Source organism: Montipora foliosa, chromosome 6 (assembly GCF_036669935.1).
Source record: "Montipora foliosa isolate CH-2021 chromosome 6, ASM3666993v2, whole genome shotgun sequence".
NCBI classification, from domain to species: Eukaryota; Metazoa; Cnidaria; class Anthozoa; order Scleractinia; family Acroporidae; genus Montipora; species Montipora foliosa.
The window spans coordinates 55,534,033-55,552,882 of record NC_090874.1 but is presented as its reverse complement, the minus strand read 5'-3'; the positions used below and the strand labels follow the sequence as shown (position 1 = coordinate 55,552,882).

Sequence of the window (18,850 nt, the reverse complement as noted above, 5' to 3'; positions counted from 1 at the left end):
AACAAAAGAAATGAATGAACATGTTCATTCAGTTTCCTTTGTTTGTGTTCTCTGGGCCTCACTGCCAAGCTGAATTTTAATATATCGAAAGTGGTCTATTCAGTAGATAAAGTTTGATTGGCTAAACTGCGGGAAAAGAGTGTTGCTTTCAGGTAAGCAGGCCTTTGGGGGAGGGGGGGGGGGGTGGTGACAAAAATGTGACTTCCCTAGAAACCCTAAAAACAACAGATTGGGTGTCTATATCCAACATGGATTGACTTAAGTACCTTAGTACCTTAACGCAGGCTTCTCAGTGTAACTCAACATTTTATTACTATTACCAGTTTAAATGTCCCCAATTAGAAGGTCCCCTTTTGGGATAGCCAGCTGTTAGTACCAGACACGTTAATAGGGAACTTAAGCAACGACGACGGTGACGGCAACGAGAACGTCATCTCAAAATATAAATTCGCGTTATTGTAATCACTTCGTGACTATTTCAACCTTTTACCATGACAAGGGTGGGGGTAATTCCTAAAAAAAGACTCTAGTCGGAACGACGCTTAAGTTAGGGGAGAAAATGAAAATTCATCCTGGCTCAAGTGCTGACGTTCTTTATAAACCCACAAAATTGGCTATTTCACGTTGTTGTTTTGCTGACGACCGTAAAGAAATGGACAAAAGTGAAAAACGCACGTGCAGGGCGTGCAAAGCTATTTTTTTGCCCACTAAATATGCAAATTTGTGACGTTCTCGTTCCATCGCCTTTGTCGTTGCTTAATTAATTTCCCTGATAAAGTTGACGATGATGATGATGATGATGATGAAGTTAACAGATTAAACCAAGTTTAATAAAACCTTGAAAAGGTGCCAACTTACTTACTTTTTGCTAAAAAACGTCTGTGCATACCCTAAGGACTGGTGTTAACTAGCGATGCAAGCAAATGCATAATGTATGGTTTTACCACAAGCGTTGATAACTCAAGTGACCTAGCGATACCGGTGCGACGCTCTAACCAACTGAGCTATGAAGCCACTGATGTTGGGAGCTGGTCATTTGTGGGTTCTAATTTTCCCGTGAGGAATGAATCAGTGAACGAAATGATATATGAAATGAATCATATACTGAACTTCGGATCCAAAATGAAGAAAAGCTATAATCCTCGCAGTTATAAACGCAAGTTTAGCAATTGCGTAGAGAAGCCTGAAAAATTCAGGACTTCAACGGGGTTTGAACCCATGACCTCGCGATGCCGGTGCGACGCTCTAACTAACTAAGCTATGAAGTCACTGATGTTGGGAGCTGGTCATTTTGTGGGTTCAAATGTTCCTGTAATGAATGAATCAACAAACGATATCATTCACTTTCATATATCATTTCGTTAGTTGATAACTATAGGTAAATTAAACACTGTAACAAAGATTTGTGATTTGTTTCACTACCCAACTATGCAGCACCAGAGTTTCCCTTGAAGCTTACCCCTTTAAAGCACAGCATAGACTGGAAACAAAATTGGTTCAAAGAGTTGGATAGTTTCTATTACACTCAGTTTTTCACACAATATTTATAGTTTTATAAGGCAGCATAATCACTATCACCAAGAATCCATCGTCCTAGAGCAAGAATTACCCAAATTGGTGTGGTCCCCACCAGCGTCAGAAAAGTGTCTATTTTTAAAATCAGTTTTGCGGGAAAACAATTAAACAACAGACCAAATCAGCTAACCCCAATTTGTGGTCCCAAATCAAACCCAATGCGAATGAAACGCTTTGTTCCTGGTATTTCCATATCATTTAAATGTGAATGCTACATTATAATGCAATTACAATACACTAAGAATCTTTATAATAGTCTCCAGGAGATTTGAATTGGGTACAACATTGAGTAAGCCGATTTGGTTTATTGTTTATTTTCCCACAAAACCAACTAACAACCTCTTACTATCATACACCACATCAATAAGACTTACCCTTGACATCAATAAGACTTGAAGTGTACGTGGCAAGGAAGCCTGGAGCAGAGGTATGCCTGTCAGACACAAACTCCACCCTCATACCATTCCCAGAGGACCTTAATTCCATTTCACTGTCAGCCCCACCACCACACAGTGAGGCTAGTCTGCTGGACCAGCTGCTGGTGCCATCACGGATAATGATGTAATCTAGACAATTAAACTCCTCCAAATCAAATTTTCTGTCGATAGAAAGAGAGAGAGAGAGAAAAAAAAACAGATATTCAGATTGCTGCTTACTTGGCAAGCAGGTTCTCAAGTTTTTATCTCGCATAAATGGAAACACTGGCCAGTGAATCAAACCTAACTAAAACATGGCAAGAGAAAAAGATGGCTTTTCTTCAACCAAACAATGGCTTGCTTTCATTGCCTGCCAGCTGGTGACTTTAACCCATTAACTCTGTCAAACGCCAGATGATTTTACTTGTCAATGGGGGTTGATTCAGGACGTAATAGGTTAAGAGCTGCTAAAACAAAAGAAAATCTGCTAATCTTACCTTGCTTCCTATCAATAATAAATTTTCTTTTAAACCATTAATAATTCATGAGCCTACCAGCCTCTCAAAACACCGATAAAATGTCACACGTATCAGCTTTATATCCAGATAAAACACTCTTCGTTACTATTCTTTATATAAAGAATACTAACTCCTCTCACAATTGGAACCATCGTTCTCAGTCCAGAGTGACACGCTTTTTGCGGAATGTTTTGAAGCTGTTCAAAAAACTTGCAGCATATGTTTTATTGGGTCTAAAAACACTCGGCAACGCTTCGTGTTTTTAAACCCCAATAAGACACTGCTGCTTGTTTTTTAAACACTATGTGATTTTTAGGATAATTTAAAATATGAGTTTAATACCTTTGGTGATAAAAGAGCATGGTATACACCCTGTTATACTAGAAAAAAATGAGTCCTTAGAGTGCCAGCATATAATTTGTAACAGAGGTGGGCTAATAGTAATTCTTATCATTGGATGTATTTTTTCCAAAATGGCAGATGGGTTCCCAGAGCTGCCAGAGAATGATTTGACATCTTTAGCTGATCAAAAGAACTGTTCAGTGAGACTACTAAGAAAGGAACAAAAGGTTGCACTCAATGTATTTCGAGAGTATCTCAAGGAAAGAAAGGTAGACGAAGAGTCACCCTGAGAAAGTAATTTTTTCTGTATAACCAGTGGTGGCACATATTGACACTAAAAAGCACTTACTCAAACTTCAAAGTAATGAAGTATCCTATTGGGACGGTTATCTCCCACACACAGTTGGCATTATAAGGATAGCCAGATGGGTATCCTGGCGATGAAAATGTTCCTGACAAGGTTTGCAAGAACAAGCCACATCCAGCTGTCAATCAACAGACAAAAAGGGACAAGATTAGAGAACTGACCCATGATTGAAAAACACCATTTTGAAGTATAACTAAAGATAGCCGTGGATAACGTAATTCTTGTATTATGTGACTCGTGTGACACTACTTTGCTAGCCCTTTACTCGTGTAAAAAACCAAGTTTTACACTCGTAAAAGTTTGGGAGAACTTGAAAAAGCTGTGGAAACACTCGCCCGGGGCTCGTGTTCCTGCAGCATTTCTCGTTCTCCCAAACTTTCACTCGTGTTTCTATAACTCGATAGAAACACGATACATCTTTTCTATTTCTTAAAGGGCATGTGGAATCCAATCTTCAAGAGCCAATGGCATGGCATAACCTACTAACCAGCATTTTGGTTCCCACGGTACATTCGAACATTTGAACTTGACACCGATGGAAAGCAATGGAATAGGTAGAAATCTTTTTACTGAAGAACCTCTAAAAAGAAATCATAATGGTACTCGAGCTGTGAATTAAAGAAAAACCCCAATTCTCTTTCTGGAGAAGGAATTGCTCTTCCTGGCTACATGTATGTTTGGAAATTTGATTGATGGAACACACTTTAGTGCTTAGCACTTGAAGGTGAGATTCTGCAGAATTATGAAAATCACAGTAATTTAACTGTCTAATTCCAGATTATTTTTACCGGTACTTGCCATATGAGAACATTTCAGAGCAAAAGGGTTCCTAAACTCACCATAAGTGCAAAATGCTCATTAAGTCTTATGTTGGCTATTACCACCATAAATAAAATTACTTATTATTATTAGTTATGAAATCTACCATAATAGCAACAAACAATCGATGCTAACTTACATGGTGCAGCGGATTTTGCACAGTTAATTGGAGCTGTTGAATTGAAATGGACATGTTATCAGGTAAGTAGATAAAACTTTTTAAAACTGTTGGAGAGAGAGTAAGAATTAAACTGATAGCTGAAATATGGCAAAAACATTTCTAGTGAATCATGCACAGTCCATGATGCATTTGCAAGAAAATCCTTGCAATTACTGTAGTGTACTGCATACTTTTGAAATGATATTTACCACAATCATCCATTAAGCATCTGTTTTTTACTTCTTCCACTTCCTTTCTGGAGAATGCTTTGTCGTAGATTTGCACACATGATATGCGTCCTTCAAAACTATCACCTTTTCCTTGCCCGCCACCGATTCTTATATCTCCATCTGTGCTCAACTTAAAATCTCCAAGGATCGGTTGCTGGACAGCGTTGCCATCTATCCACAGTATAGCTGTGCCACCAATATGGTTATATGAGACTCCAACATAATGCCACTCTTTATCAAGAGTAACAGAATTGTTGCTCAATGAATGAACACTCTTTCCATTGCGTCCACGCAAATTTGATGAAACAGATGAAGTGCTAGATGTGAGAATTTCAATAGATGCAGTTCTTGTGACATCACCTTGGCCACGTCTCTTACTATTGAAGTAAGCAATAATGGAACCCGCATGACCTGTCTGAAATATCCAGACTAAAATTGTAATAGAATTTTGTGTGTCAAGATGACGACTTCCTGGAATGTTAATGTAACTTGTACCAATCCCTGCAAATTGGTACGCAGTACTTTCTTTACCAAAAGGACCTTTCACAAGCTTTACATCTTCAGGTGTGCCACCTAGGTTACCATAGCAACTGGCATCTGCAGTTCTGTAAAGATCATTGAGTGGATACAATCCAACAGGATGAGGCAGCATGTGATCTGACGGTATAAAAATATAGAGGACAAAATAAAAAATATTACTTTAACTGGTCATTATAATTTATTATTATTATTATTGTTGCTGTTGTTGTTTCATTCCTCGGCATGCATAACATTTCAGTTCCAACTGTGCTTTCTTTAATTTTCTATGGTAAATCATAATTTGTGATTCTCCCTTGATTGATTACTACTTACATTTAGTATCAGCCCACTAGTGGACTAATGCAAGTCCTGCATTTTGATTGGCTATGCTACTAGAGGATTATTAATAGTCCTCGAGTAGCGAAAAGCGTGATGCTTTCTTTGGTTTTATTTCCAAATAAATATTTCTTTAACTTGCATATGCCAACTTTACTATTGCCTTTTCTGTCCGACTAGTTAAGTGATACTAAAACAATTAGACCCTTTGCCCTCAAGGGCCATGGGTCAATAGCCCATTCGGCTTCACCTTATGGGCTATTGATCTTTAGTAAATTTTCAGCTCTGACTATTGCATTTCTAGCTTTTTGATTGGCTAAAAAACTTTGACTATGAGCTTAGAAGTTTTACGTCATATGGAAAATAGTGCGCCAAGATGCTCTTTCCGGACGCTTTGTAAAATTATGGAAATAAAAATCGGCGGCAAACCCGGTTTGACAATTTACTAAAACAATTATTCCATTCCCCCGTGCAGGTGAAGGGTCTAATTGTTAAGTATTAGACTAAATTATTGTCAATGTCACGTGTACACTATTGATTTGTTTTGGGACAAAGACTTTCCGCAGTGCCCCTGTAGGGTTTCAACTCGGGGCCTCTTGATTCGGAGGAAAAGATTGTGGGATATTCTACAACGAGTAAGGAGAAAATTGTTATTCACGCCTTGTGATGCATGACTGGAATTTTCATTGCGTGCTATGGTCATTTGTAAGGTATGACTTTGTAAAACATCCTGGCTGGCCACTTTCCTACTGCTTCTTTTGGACTGCAGACTTGAATTAAACATGAAACAGATATAAACTAGCAACAACAAAATGAGTGTCAATCACATAGTAAACAGTGCAACAAAAATACACTTATAATACATCACCTTGCTTTTTTGTCTCAGAGCATTACCTTAATTTTACAATATTGGCACATAAAAAGGAGAACACACGTACAAATTAAAGCAATAGTGTATGTATTAGATTACTTGTACACCTTCAAGAAAAAGTCGTCAAAGCAAACTTTCGACAAAAGTAGGCTACCTTTGGTCATTTGTAGTCTTGTTTTAAATAAGTCTATTTATTTATTTATTATTTAGTAACTTCCATTTAGTGAAAAAAGGCACTAAATGAGGGACTAACTCGAAGTCCCAGCGAGGTCAGCCCCAGTCACGCCATACAACATCATAATGAAATCTAAACGTTTGTCATGCTAGATATATTGAACCCGATGTTGATTCCTGGGTGATTAAAAAACAATATATCTAAAAAAAAATAATAATAATAATTGTGAGATACTGCTAATTTCATTACTGTGATTGAAACTACCGCCACCATTAAGTCCTCACTTTAAAGTTCGAGAGCACACCGAACCGACAAATTAAGTGCACTCTGCCATGATAAATTAAAGTTGTGCAAACATTTTCCCGGGAGGTTACCAAACCGTTGAACGCACTTCGATACCCTGTTTTGGCATCAAAAGCTCAATATTTTATCACCATGTTTATTGTTTACAAAAAAAATGCCACAATGCTGGCATAAGGACGAGCATTGTTTTAAAACGTACGTTCGTCATCTAAAAATAATAATTGGTGTTAAATCGTCATGTTAAAAATTCATTTTTTTTGTTATGGACTTACGCTTCGCTTGATCTACGCACTCTTTGTCATAAGCTTATAAATGGGGCGACTTGGCGAGGCGTACACAATCTTTAAAGAACAGACTATCTTTTACAATCTCCATCTCCATACGTATATCTTGTCCAGAAAAATAAAAAAAGATTTCTCGATCTAAAACCGTAAGCTTCTGCATGCAAAAGTCACAGCGGGAACAGCAAAATACACGAAATCAAGATACAATCGTAACAGTCAAGGCTCGCGTGCTCTATGAAGAGAAAGGCTGAATAAGACGAAAAGAGTTCGTATTTTGGAATTGGAGATTCCCAAAACAAACACTGTAAATTATCGCACCGCGGGAAAAGTTGTTGAAATGAGAGAAGATCATTTTAGTAAAAATAATGCAAAACTTACCTTGACAAAACGACATGAATGGAACAAAAGTTATGAATATAAACACAGCCTCACTACAAGAATATGTACACATGGCGTGGAATCTACGAGCCATTGCGATTCCAAACCTTCCTCAATTCGTGTGTCTGGTGGATGTCCAAATGCTTTTGAGAGCCCTTATGATCGTTTAGGATTGTAACTTCGTGACGGTTTCGTATTTCATTTGGTGTTCAATTTCACCATCGCTGGCTTCACAGGTTTGCTTCATCTCGAATTTTAAAACGACACATTCGTGATTTCTCCGTTCAAAAGAAACTCGAACAAAAAGGTTGTATCCTTGCAAATTCAGACCAAAGTATTTAAAAAAAATTGAGACGTGCAGTGCCTGATTTCCCGCGTTCGCGAAGACAATGGAAGAGTTTTTCTGTCACCTCCGTTCAAGCACTCGGGTATACAAACGTCAATTAAAAAATCGGATCACGTATAAAACAAACACAAGATTTCTTTTGAGCAGGCTCATTACAAACGACTTAGCGAGGAAGCTGCCGATTGCGCTTTCATATTAACGGTTATGTCTGCTTTTCTCTCTGACAAATTAAACTTTGGGGAGAGGACAGTAAATAAAGAAAAAAAAACACAAAAACAAAAAAATATAATAACAACGAGAGTGGGGTGGGGCCGTAACAAAAAACGTATTTAATGAACGGGAAGGATGCCAGAGGTTATCCATATCGAGGGTATCCCCCCGCAGCCGGATGTAATTGTCAGAGAGTCGACTAAACCAGAGTAACCGGAGTAAAATCCGGAGAAAAACCCTCGGAGTCAGATTGAGACGACTGAAACTCAGCCCACATACGACCCGAGGCCAGGGTTGAGCCCGGGTCACAGAAGTAGGAAGCGAGTCAATAACCGCTAAACTACCAAGACAGAGCTAAGTGGAACGGGTCGGTACAATTCGCAGACCCCCAGTCCGTGGACTACCCAAATGGACTACCCTAAAAATACTGTTTCTAATGAGTACTGTTGATTCACGTGTAAGCAGCATCTCAAATAGTCAGAATAGTGCTTACTTAAGCCTCAACGACCATTTTACTAGTAAACAGCAATGTTCAACAGTTAGCTTTCGATCATTGTTGTGATGACCGATTACTTCATGTAAGCTAACCTTTTTAAAATGAGTGCCTAGACGTAAGGATTTTTCGGGCGTTGTGAAGGAAGTGAAATGTTACTTCCGGTAACTGAGGTCATCATGAGCTGGCAAGAAAACCCACTCACAAGTTCTCACAAGCAACTCACAAGCAAAAGTCCCCGCACAAACTGTTGTTTCCATCGAAGGTTTTTCCTCGCCCTTCCTCGCGCTCGTTCTCAGATCAACTGCGCATGCGTAAACGAACTGACTTCCGGTTTGAGGAAAAAGCCAAAATTTCCGGCGGTTTTAAATTGAATTAATTTTTTTTTTGCATGGCACGTTTCACCCCCAAATACAGAATATCGATAAGCATTGATTTTTTTAAATCATCTTTTTTGAAAAAGTTATGGGTATTTCAGTATCGTTTATGTCTTTAAAAAGACCATTTTTCAAAATAAAAAGAAAACCATGCTTGTCTGGATGCAAAAACGAATACAAATTATCAAACCATCGATTAAATACCCAAATTGCGTAGCACGGAGACAAATTTAGAGTTTTCTTTTATTGGTCACGTGACTATGGGCGTGGTATGATGACGTCATATTTAGGGTCATTGGCTTACAAAAGTTGGAAACTGTCCAAAATAATGCCAAATTCTCTCAAATTACTTAACTATTACATCCTTAGCAACGCACCCCAAAAAATACGTCAGTGGGCCCTTAAAGGGGTAAGCCATTTTGAAACATAAACAAGTAGTTTGTGTGAGAAGAAAAATGCTGTTTACTTTTTTCAAATATCTCTTTTCGTTCCAAAGATATTCGAGTTTTTAAAATATGCAAATTAGCCAAGTGATAACGTCATACACTCAACCAAATTTTCTTCAAATATGATGAAAAGAGATATCTCAGCTAATTTGTATCAGAAATTTTTTGCAGTAAGATTCTACTAAATGTTCTCCACAATATGAGCTTAAAGGGGCAGTGTCATGGGATGGAATGCGCAGTATTTTCACACACACACACACTTTAACAGACGTTATTTTTTTTTGCTTTTTAAGTAAAATGCATATATATCAATTATCGATGATCTGGAGTCCAAGAAATAAAATCGAACACAAATATGATGCCATGTTTTTTTCTGCGTGACGGTTGAATTCAGTAGTGAAGTGTGACTGTCGGCGGTTCAAGCACTCACAAACAAATATGTTTTTCTCTGCGATAAACTGGGTACGAGGTTGTAAAATTGGGTAAAAAGTGTTTAACGCACTTGGCATTTTACAAAGAGTAGAACTTTCAACGTCATTAACAAACTGCGCAAAATGCATGTCATAACATTTCCCAAGTTGTATCAAGAAATGCTCTGTTGTTCTGTTCCAAATTTCACAAAACGAAAGTCAAAGCTCAATTAGTTGCACTGGGTAGGGGAATATGGACATTTGCTAAGTCTGTTGTTGTTCACTCAGAGGTACCCAGAGAATCAATTATTAGCGGGATGTCTTGATCATGACCTCTTTCCATGCGTTCACCTGTTCCAAGGGAAAATGGTTATCGGATGAATGACTGGATACGGAATCGTATAGTCTTTATATTGTTTTATTCGATCTATAAGAAAGATACAAAATTCGAGAGAATTGAAACCTAATGCGAGTGATTCATGAAATTGCATGGGAAATTATAATTCTCAAAATTCAAACGGTTACAAAAAGCTACTTACTTCTGTGGCGATATCCAGTCAAACTTATTTCAGTATTCACAGGTCAGCAAAACAGGTCAGCAGATCGGACAGTAAAAAACTACAGGTTAGCGATGTTCAACGTAAGATACAAAACGGGTGTTGACCTTTTTCTCTTATTTCGCGTTTCTTAAAATGTGTCATTCTAACTGAAAGATCAACTTACTTAGCTATTACGCCATCGACTGTCAATCACGCGAAAAATCAAATAAAATCAAAGGTCAATAACGAATTAAATGTTAATCAACGAAACATCACCCGCGAATCGAAGGCGTATTTAACAGTCATGAAATAATGGGCTCAAGGTGAGTAAAGTAAGAAAATAATGTTCTAGTTAGCGAATTTCGCCATTCCCCTTGACGAGGCTGCACTTAGCCGGAAAGCATTATATACCTAATCACAGACCACTTTCATAAATGGCGACCACTTTTTCATTCTTTAATTTTGCATTTGTGTTAATTAGACCTACTGCCCTCATTTTGAAACAAATGTTATTTTGAAATTTTCTCGTCGTAGCGACGCTAGAAAGGCTTATTAGCATCAAAACAAGAGAATATCTTATTTGGCCGCCACTGTGTAAGAGGTCTATGCTCTTCGTCAAATCATTGTGTCTCAAGTAAGTGAGCCCCGAGAATACGTTTCCGTGAAACATAGCGGAAAAAAAATGTTTTGAAGTTTTATTTCGATATTTCTGTTCCTGGTGGCAGAGGGTAGCTGGAATTAAAATCCAAGTCACTATTTCGAAATGAGAAAATGCCTCTCCTCTTAGCATTTTTATTCAGTATTGCAAACGAATTAGAGCCAATTGAATTTTTGACCTACATGTTATAATGACCATAAGTTCAGCTGAAGCTCTGACAGGGGCTATCAGCTCGCCAATGTTAATTTTTTCGGTGGATATTTTTCCCTTATAAACTCGTTTCATGAAACCGAAATCTCGTGTTCCACTTCTCGCCTACGCAGCACTTTCTGTGGAAACTTAACCCTTTATTCTTTACTTAACAAGGTCCGACCCCATGCATGATGCAGTAATGCATTTGTGATATGTCTCAATATAAAAAATGCTTCCTCCTGAAAATCAGTTTTACCGATAGTTGCCATGATACAGTCAAGAGAGAGAAGCGTACTGAACAAATAGTGTTTGAGCACCTTTTAATCTGTGTCAACAAATTGCGACATGACTCTTAGAGCGAGTTTTAGAGTCGTTTTCAATTGAGTGTCGAAAGTGATTAGATAATCACTTTGGTTTTGCATTACTTCACTCAGTGATTAGTTCAAAGTTCTCGCGCCACTTTTTCAACCAATCAGAAGTGAAACCAAAACCAATCGTAGCTCGTGCGTGCACATTTACCCGCGCTTTGTGTCGGCTACGTGTGATAGCCTTTTTCACGGTTGGTTTTTCTCATTTGCATTACAATGTAATTAACGTGGATGCGAGGCAATTTCGGGTTAAAACTACAAAATAGCCCGAAATTGCGTCACATACATGCTAGATTATATTGTAATGCAAATGAGAAAACTAACTGTGAAAAGGGCTATTACTTCGAAATTTGATTGGTTTACTGGATTGTCTCCGTCCTTTTTGATTGGCGAAAGTAATTACTTTGGTTTTGGTTTTACGACAAGCATTTGAAACCGCTCTAATCAAGTGTCGTAAAACGAAAACCCAAGTAATTACTCTGGCCAATCAAGAAGGACGGAGACAATCCAGTAAACCAATCAAAAGTAGAAGTAATTACACGTAGCCGACACAAAGCGCGGGAAAATGTGCACGCGCGAGCCACGATTGGTTTTGGTATCACTTGTGATTGGTTGGAAAAATGGCGCGAGAACTTTGAAACAATCACTGAGTGAAGTAATGCAAAACCAAAACAATTCGCTAATTACTTCCGACGCAATAGCCCTTGTTCACGATAGCCGCCATTTTGGGTTTTGAATTGTCATGCAAATTAGCCATTTGTTATGCTGGGGGGCAAACAATGGAATAAAGGCAAATAGCGGAAGATCGGCTCGTCGAAATATTGAATTAACATTGCTAAAAGTACATTTTAGAATTTAGAATTAATTACCTTTTATAATAATTTTCTATCTTTTGATTGCCTCCGACATTTTGACTGTCTACTTCGTTGTCTGCTCATTTTTCAATAAAAAAACATCGAAGTAACTTGTGTAATCATTCTATTTTACTACGTAGGTGATAAACATTCAATGAACGTGAAACAAATCATATGTGTGGCTAAGATGTTCGTTATAACCTCTCGAACTTGTGTTGTTTGCCCCCTCAGAAATGTGTAGCTAATTTGCATGATAAAGGCAAATCCAACATGGCGGCTATCGTGAATAAGGTCTATTGAAAAGAGAGCCTAAAGCATCAAATTGGTTAAGACCCGGAACAGCAAGAGAGGATGAGGTAAAAGAACGGATGCCCTTCCATACATGGGCCTCCTCCAATAACAGTTTTGTTAAAATCTAATTTTAGCTACGCAGCTATTTTTAGAGAAGAACCTGATTGGCTAGTTGTACTTAATGAAATAGGATATTACATGACCGCGCGGGGGAAAACAAATTTTATTTCCTTGTGCTGAAAAAGTATCTCTCACTTGTTCGCTTTGCTCACTTGTGAGAGATACTTTCAAGACGCACGGCCGGGAGCAGGCCAATCTGCCGGCGAAGGGCTCAACCGGCGAAGGATTCAACAAGTGCGAGGATCACTTCTCCATTTCGTCTACAACCCGCAATTCAAACTATACATTTCTTTCATTCATTGAGTCCTTCGCTAGTGAGCCCGACAGATTTGCCTGATCCGGCCCTGCGACTTCGTGGTGAGGAGCGTTGGGCGGGCGTCGCGGGGGAGGGGATTACCTGGATTTTTCAGGTGTCGGCTATGAGAGACAATTGCTCAAATTGTCAAGATAAGTGCGAGATATTAGATCTTATTTTTTGTTCGCATTTCAATACCCACATGATAAAAATGCTTGTTTCATGATTACGTTTTCAGACAAACAACATTGCTGGACAATCTCGACCACAGAGCTCTTCTCTTGACTGCGGGAGAGAAGATCTCTGAGCAACCCTAAGTGTCCCTAAGTGTCTTCTCATTGGTTTTCGTGAAGAACAATCAAAAGCGTCTCTAATTGGTGCATTTATGTTAGGACGAGGAGTGAGCAGGCGCCGTAAGGTTCAAATAGCCAATTTTTCGCTATAAGAACCCTACAGCGCATGTTCTCCTACATAGAGTTTCCCAGAGCCTTGGGTCGATCACGAGAATACATTGTTGGAGTAGTCCAGCAAATGCGCATGTTCAAACGTCGTGTACTTCATAGCAATACGCACTGTCCGTGCGTACTACATGAAAGACAAAATGACAAAACTGTCAAATATTATATGGCTCGTAACCTTATGGTATGTCAGAAGAGGAGCTATACTCAGGGTTGGAAAGGAATCTGTCACATATGGACAAGGGGAAAACGTTCCTCTTCCTCCGTGTCTGTTGTGGCGGAGAAAGGTATGCCAAAATCTAGTTTGAGACCTTGGGGCTGGTGCAAGCTAAGTGATCCGCTGGTCGAAACCTGAAGTGCGTCATAGTCTTGTTGCCACACGTTGGCATCGCGTCCAAAAGCACCTTGACTAGTTCCGGTTTGCTATGAAATTGTCGTAGCGCTAAAGCTTACCACACGTTAAAAGTAATGACTGAATTTTCGTAACACATAAATTTCATCAGATTTGAGGTACAAATTATGTGCTACTAAACCATCTTGGTTGAGCGATTGTGTGAGTTGCAGAGTTGCATAGTTGCATTTTAGATTACTCACAAAACAATGGCCGTCTCCGTTGAAGAATACCAATTTTTTGCTCCAAAAGTATCTATAGTTCCTTATTAAAGAGTCTCAACTTCTATCGAGGAAATGGAAAAATTAGACCTCAGCAATCGTTTACATTTATTTCCCGGTACGAAATAAAAATCGGAAAGCCAAAGTATCTTCACTTCACACGGTCACCGCAAATGGTACAAAGGGTGCAAGGGATTCGCTGGTCGAAACCTTGAAGTGCGTTACGGTCTTGTTACCACATTTTGGCATCGCGTCCAAGAGTACCTTGACTAACCCCGTTTGCTATGAAATTGTCGTAGCGCTAAAGCTTACCATACGTTAAAAGTAATGACTGAATTTTCGTAACACATATGGCGAGCAGTGAGCACTTTGAGTAGTTCGTAAATTTTCCGCTAGCCGGGATTTCCGTCAAGTAATAGCCAATAATCTCGCTGACACCCCCAAAACAGAGCAATAGGTGCAAAGCTAAGGCGGCTCAACCAATCCCAGCAGCTTACAACCAATTGTTCTCTGCTTGATGACAAATTACGTCACGTAGCTTCACGTGAGTCATTGGGTGAACACTCAAGAAGTACAAGAGCTCTCAAATCTCTCAAGGAAATCTACTAGATCCAAAGCACGCGATCTAAAGGTCTCCATCTCTGTCTAACCCGACGCTAAAATGGAAGGTGTGGTCTTTTGGTTATATAGTTATTATGAAATGTAAATAACGTGACATTCAGTCTAACAAGCATTTTGGGCTTCAGTTTCAATTACCGGGAAACTGGTTTCCCGCTGATTGACTGAAAAAGATTCAACGCAATGAAGCGTTATTTATTTGGAGGCTTCTAGAATCTAACCAATTACAGCCGTACAGATCAGCTGACAAGCTCTAGTACTAGCTCTGAAGGTCAAAGAGTACTGAAATTTCGAGCATTTGATCACATTTTAACGAGATCCCGAGCATGCGCGCACGTTCAGAAATTTTGCGAGCACGAGCAAGCGGCACCCGTGTAATTTTTGCGAGCAATTCGAGCAAAGGCCAAATTTTGCGAGCACTTTTAAATTGAATGGGACCATTGGATACCCCTAGCACTAATTGGGGGACACTGTAAACTGAAATCAACAAATCAACGCAAAGCAAATCAAATGTCGGTTTTTGAGAGGGGAGGAGAATCGGAGTACACGGAGAAAAACCTCTCGGTGCAGAATAGAGGACCAACAAACTAAACCCACATATGATGCCGAGTCTGGGAATCGAACCCGGGCCACCCCGGGTGGGAGGTGAGTGCTCTCACAGGCTGCGCCATCCCGGCACGAATTCATCGAAATATTTCTAGTACTCGCCAATGGACAAACCCTTCTACAACTTTTAGTTTATTGCTGCAATCTTACACTAATTGTGTTGGAAAATGCGAACAAAAGACACGATACCATGGCCATAAATCAAAACCTACAGAGCATGTGTCAGCACTCGGATCCCTTTTCACCTTTCAATCTTGGCCGCAAATGGTAAAATTAAAACGCAAACGTGTGTCAGATGAAAGTGATTGGTGTTGGGGAGGGGGAAAATGTGTTTAGAATGAAATATTCCAACACTTGTAACAATGGCCGTAGATAACGTATCCCGATGCTGACCATGGAGACTGTGGATGAAGCTAACGTAGTCGATATGTGTTGGAGGAAATGCTATAGGCACTGCGGAGGGTTTGTAGGTTAGCGCTCTCCGAGCCAATGACCCAACACAACAACTCTCCCCTTGATGGGATGCTAGTCCATCGCCGGGTTACCCCCAGCATTTCGCCGGCACCCATTTATACACCTGGGCAAAGAGAGGCACCGTGGGAGTAAAGTGTCTTGCCCAAGAGAACACAACACAACGTCCCCGGCCAGGACCTGAACCCGGACAACTCGCTCCGGAGTCGAGCACACGTGGAGAGTTTGCGCTACCTGGTTATTTTAGAACCCGATGGTCCACTCAAATGTATTTATTCTGTTTGCTTTTCGTCGCGGGCCAGATGTTTTAGACGTTTTAGCCTAAGACTTGCTAATGTTCTCCGCGGAGACTTAAAATTGGAACATTCTCCACGGGTAATCAACCACACCACACCACACTGTGGTTGGACTTCCACACTGTGGTTGGACTTCCACACTGTGGTTGGACTTCCACACTGTGGTTGGACTTCCACACTGTGGTTGGACTTCCACACTGTGGTTGGACTTCCACACTGTGGTTGGACTTCCACACTGTGGTTGGACTTCCACACTGTGGTTGGACTTCCACACTGTGGTTGGACTTCCACACTGTGGTTGGACTTCCACACTGTGGTTGGACTTCCACACTGTGGTTGGACTTCCACACTGTGGTTGGACTTCCACACTGTGGTTGGACTTCCACACTGTGGTTGGACTTCCACACTGTGGTTGGACTTCCACACTGTGGTTGGACTTCCACACTGTGGTTGGACTTCCACACTGTGGTTGGACTTCCACACTGTGGTTGGACTTCCACACTGTGGTTGGACTTCCACACTGTGGTTGGACTTCCACACTGTGGTTGGACTTCCACACTGTGGTTGGACTTCCACACTGTGGTTGGACTTCCACACTGTGGTTGGACTTCCACACTGTGGTTGGACTTCCACACTGTGGTTGGACTTCCACACTGTGGTTGGACTTCCACACTGTGGTTGGACTTCCACACTGTGGTTGGACTTCCACACTGTGGTTGGACTTCCACACTGTGGTTGGACTTCCACACTGTGGTTGGACTTCCACACTGTGGTTGGACTTCCACACTGTGGTTGGACTTCCACACTGTGGTTGGACTTCCACACTGTGGTTGGACTTCCACACTGTGGTTGGACTTCCACACTGTGGTTGGACTTCCACACTGTGGTTGGACTTCCACAGAAAGAATTTTCTTATTCAAATGACTAGGTTCTCCTTTGAAACGTGCACATTTTTTTAGTTTATTGCTTTCGCTAACCGCGATTTGTGCGTAAGGAAAAGGTTCATGAGTCACGTCCGTGCTCGGTTGGGAAAAACGAACGGTGGGGTTTTGGATCAATATACAATTAACTGGGAAGAAAAAAAAAGAACATTCGTTCCATCCTGGGAATTTTCTGTCATATGTAAACAATTTGTTGAGGCTGAAGAAAACTGGACAATTTCTTTTTTTAAGTTTGGAAATTTCTATAAATGTCTTTTGAACAAGGTGGGACAAAATCAGATATTTTAAAGGAAAACGGCATTCTTCTTTTTTTTATGTTGAAATGGTCTCATCGGTTAAAACACTCAATAAAGGTTGTAAAAAAGAACTGGACGTTACCACCCTGCTTCAGTAATTATGAAGTTCATTGTTAGGAAATAAAAATCAACATAAATTATATGGAGAAATAATGAACTAAAAATGTACAACTACTTGGAAGGGAGTGCTAAAAACAAGAAAGACAACAAATGCATGTTAAAGTGATACTATGATCAAAAAATCATTTTCTTTCTTTCTTCAGATTTCGAAAACGTGTTCGTTTAACACCTGATTGGCGAAATTTTTAGCTTTGATTCTTGTCCATTAGCTGTTTATTTTCAGTGTAAGCTTGGGATTTAACGGTCAGTCATTACTCACGTTTAAAACTGGCATATTAGACCTAAGAAGTTTGGATCTAGGGAAAGTGACGTCATTTACTCACTAGCTTAAAATTTCAGCGTGTAAGCGCAACTTATTATATATGCAAAACACGAGTTTAACACTGATCTGAAAACCCGAAACGCCTGGCGTGCAGCATATTAATTCAGCTGCGTTCACACGCATTGCATTCTTAAACCAGCGAGTCTTTGACGTCATTTTCTCCTCGACCCAGCTCTCTCAAGATTCTAAAGTTAGTAATGGCGGACCAATAAATAACAGTTCCAGTTAAAGTAAACAGGTGCCCTTTTAAAATGAGAACTTAAAACGTTCTATACACAGGCAATCAAACTTGTTTTTGCACTTCTTTATTAGGCAGTAAAATTTCTCCTAAGATCCTTTGGGGGTAAGCGATGCTCTCGGAAATGCAAAGAACGTGAAGGGTGAAGCTTGATTAGCCGTGGTATTGCTAAGCTTTTTCTCTTTACCGGGCGACAATTACTAGAAATACCTCTTTTGATGTCTTTTTCTGACCTATTTGAGCAATCTATGCTGCTGAACAAAAAGACATGGAATGGGAATACGAAGAGGAATCTCAACAGCTTTGTGTGTTGAAGCTTTCCGCAAAACTTCAGGTTGACCTCAATGACGTCATGAACGCGCGGTCAGGCTGCTAAGCTAATTTAAGGTGACAACGATCGTGCGAGATTTAACGTTACTTTGACTAGGGGTCAGTTCATAATTAAAGGTTAGAAAGCTCTTTGGAAGCTCATACTTTGAAAAGTACATGATCTTTATACTAACTCCCTACTGTTAGACGGGGGAAAAGTACCGTTTTCCGGTGAACTTTTCCTTGAAGAACCTTTACCGTGAACAATGAAGCACAAAATAGACAACAAGCTTTCTTTTAAATAATTCTTCGCCGTCAGATTTCCACTTATTTTTACGTGAAGACTGCAGAGTTGAGTACAAAATGTAAACATTAAGACAAGTGAAATTCTATTTCAGTAAACACAGAGTTTTGAGCTTTGTATTTTATGCAAAGGCTGAATATTATGAGATTAAGTTTTGCATCTCACGGTCCGTCATTGCTCTCGTTCAAATAGGACCGATCGGACGTCCGAAGATTGGACCTAGGGAAAAGTGACATCACTTACCGACCAGCTTAAAATTTCAGCTTGTAAATGCCCCTTATTAAATATGCAAACACGACTTTAAAAGTCTGAAAGCTCGAAACTCCGGAGCTGCATATCAATTCAGCCACATACACACGCATTGCAT

The 18,850-nt window shown here is 39.9% G+C and overlaps 1 protein-coding gene and 1 long non-coding RNA gene across 4 annotated transcripts in view; one reads left to right on the top strand and one right to left on the bottom strand.

Moving 5' to 3' along the window:
* LOC138007796 (uncharacterized) overlaps positions 1 to 8,337 on the bottom strand; it is a 17,065-nt gene extending 8,728 nt beyond the window's left edge. For all 3 annotated transcript variants that reach the window (XR_011124118.1, XR_011124119.1, XM_068854873.1), the window contains exons 1-5: positions 7,294 to 8,337; positions 4,407 to 5,084; positions 4,177 to 4,209; positions 3,201 to 3,336; positions 1,950 to 2,173 (exon numbers count right to left, since the gene is read on the bottom strand). Coding sequence is in view for 1 of the 3 variants with exons in the window: in XM_068854873.1 (XP_068710974.1) it covers positions 1,950 to 2,173; positions 3,201 to 3,336; positions 4,177 to 4,209; positions 4,407 to 5,084; positions 7,294 to 7,387 (1,165 nt within the window). In the remaining 2 variants the exon portion in view is untranslated. The remainder of the gene's footprint in view (positions 1 to 1,949; positions 2,174 to 3,200; positions 3,337 to 4,176; positions 4,210 to 4,406; positions 5,085 to 7,293) is intronic.
* A 2,061-nt stretch (positions 8,338 to 10,398) lies between these two features.
* LOC138006056 (uncharacterized) lies at positions 10,399 to 13,977 on the top strand. Its single transcript, XR_011123839.1, has 3 exons — positions 10,399 to 10,437; positions 10,649 to 10,748; positions 13,131 to 13,977. It is a non-coding gene; the product is annotated as an uncharacterized lncRNA (long non-coding RNA).
* Positions 13,978 to 18,850: the final 4,873 nt, after the last annotated feature.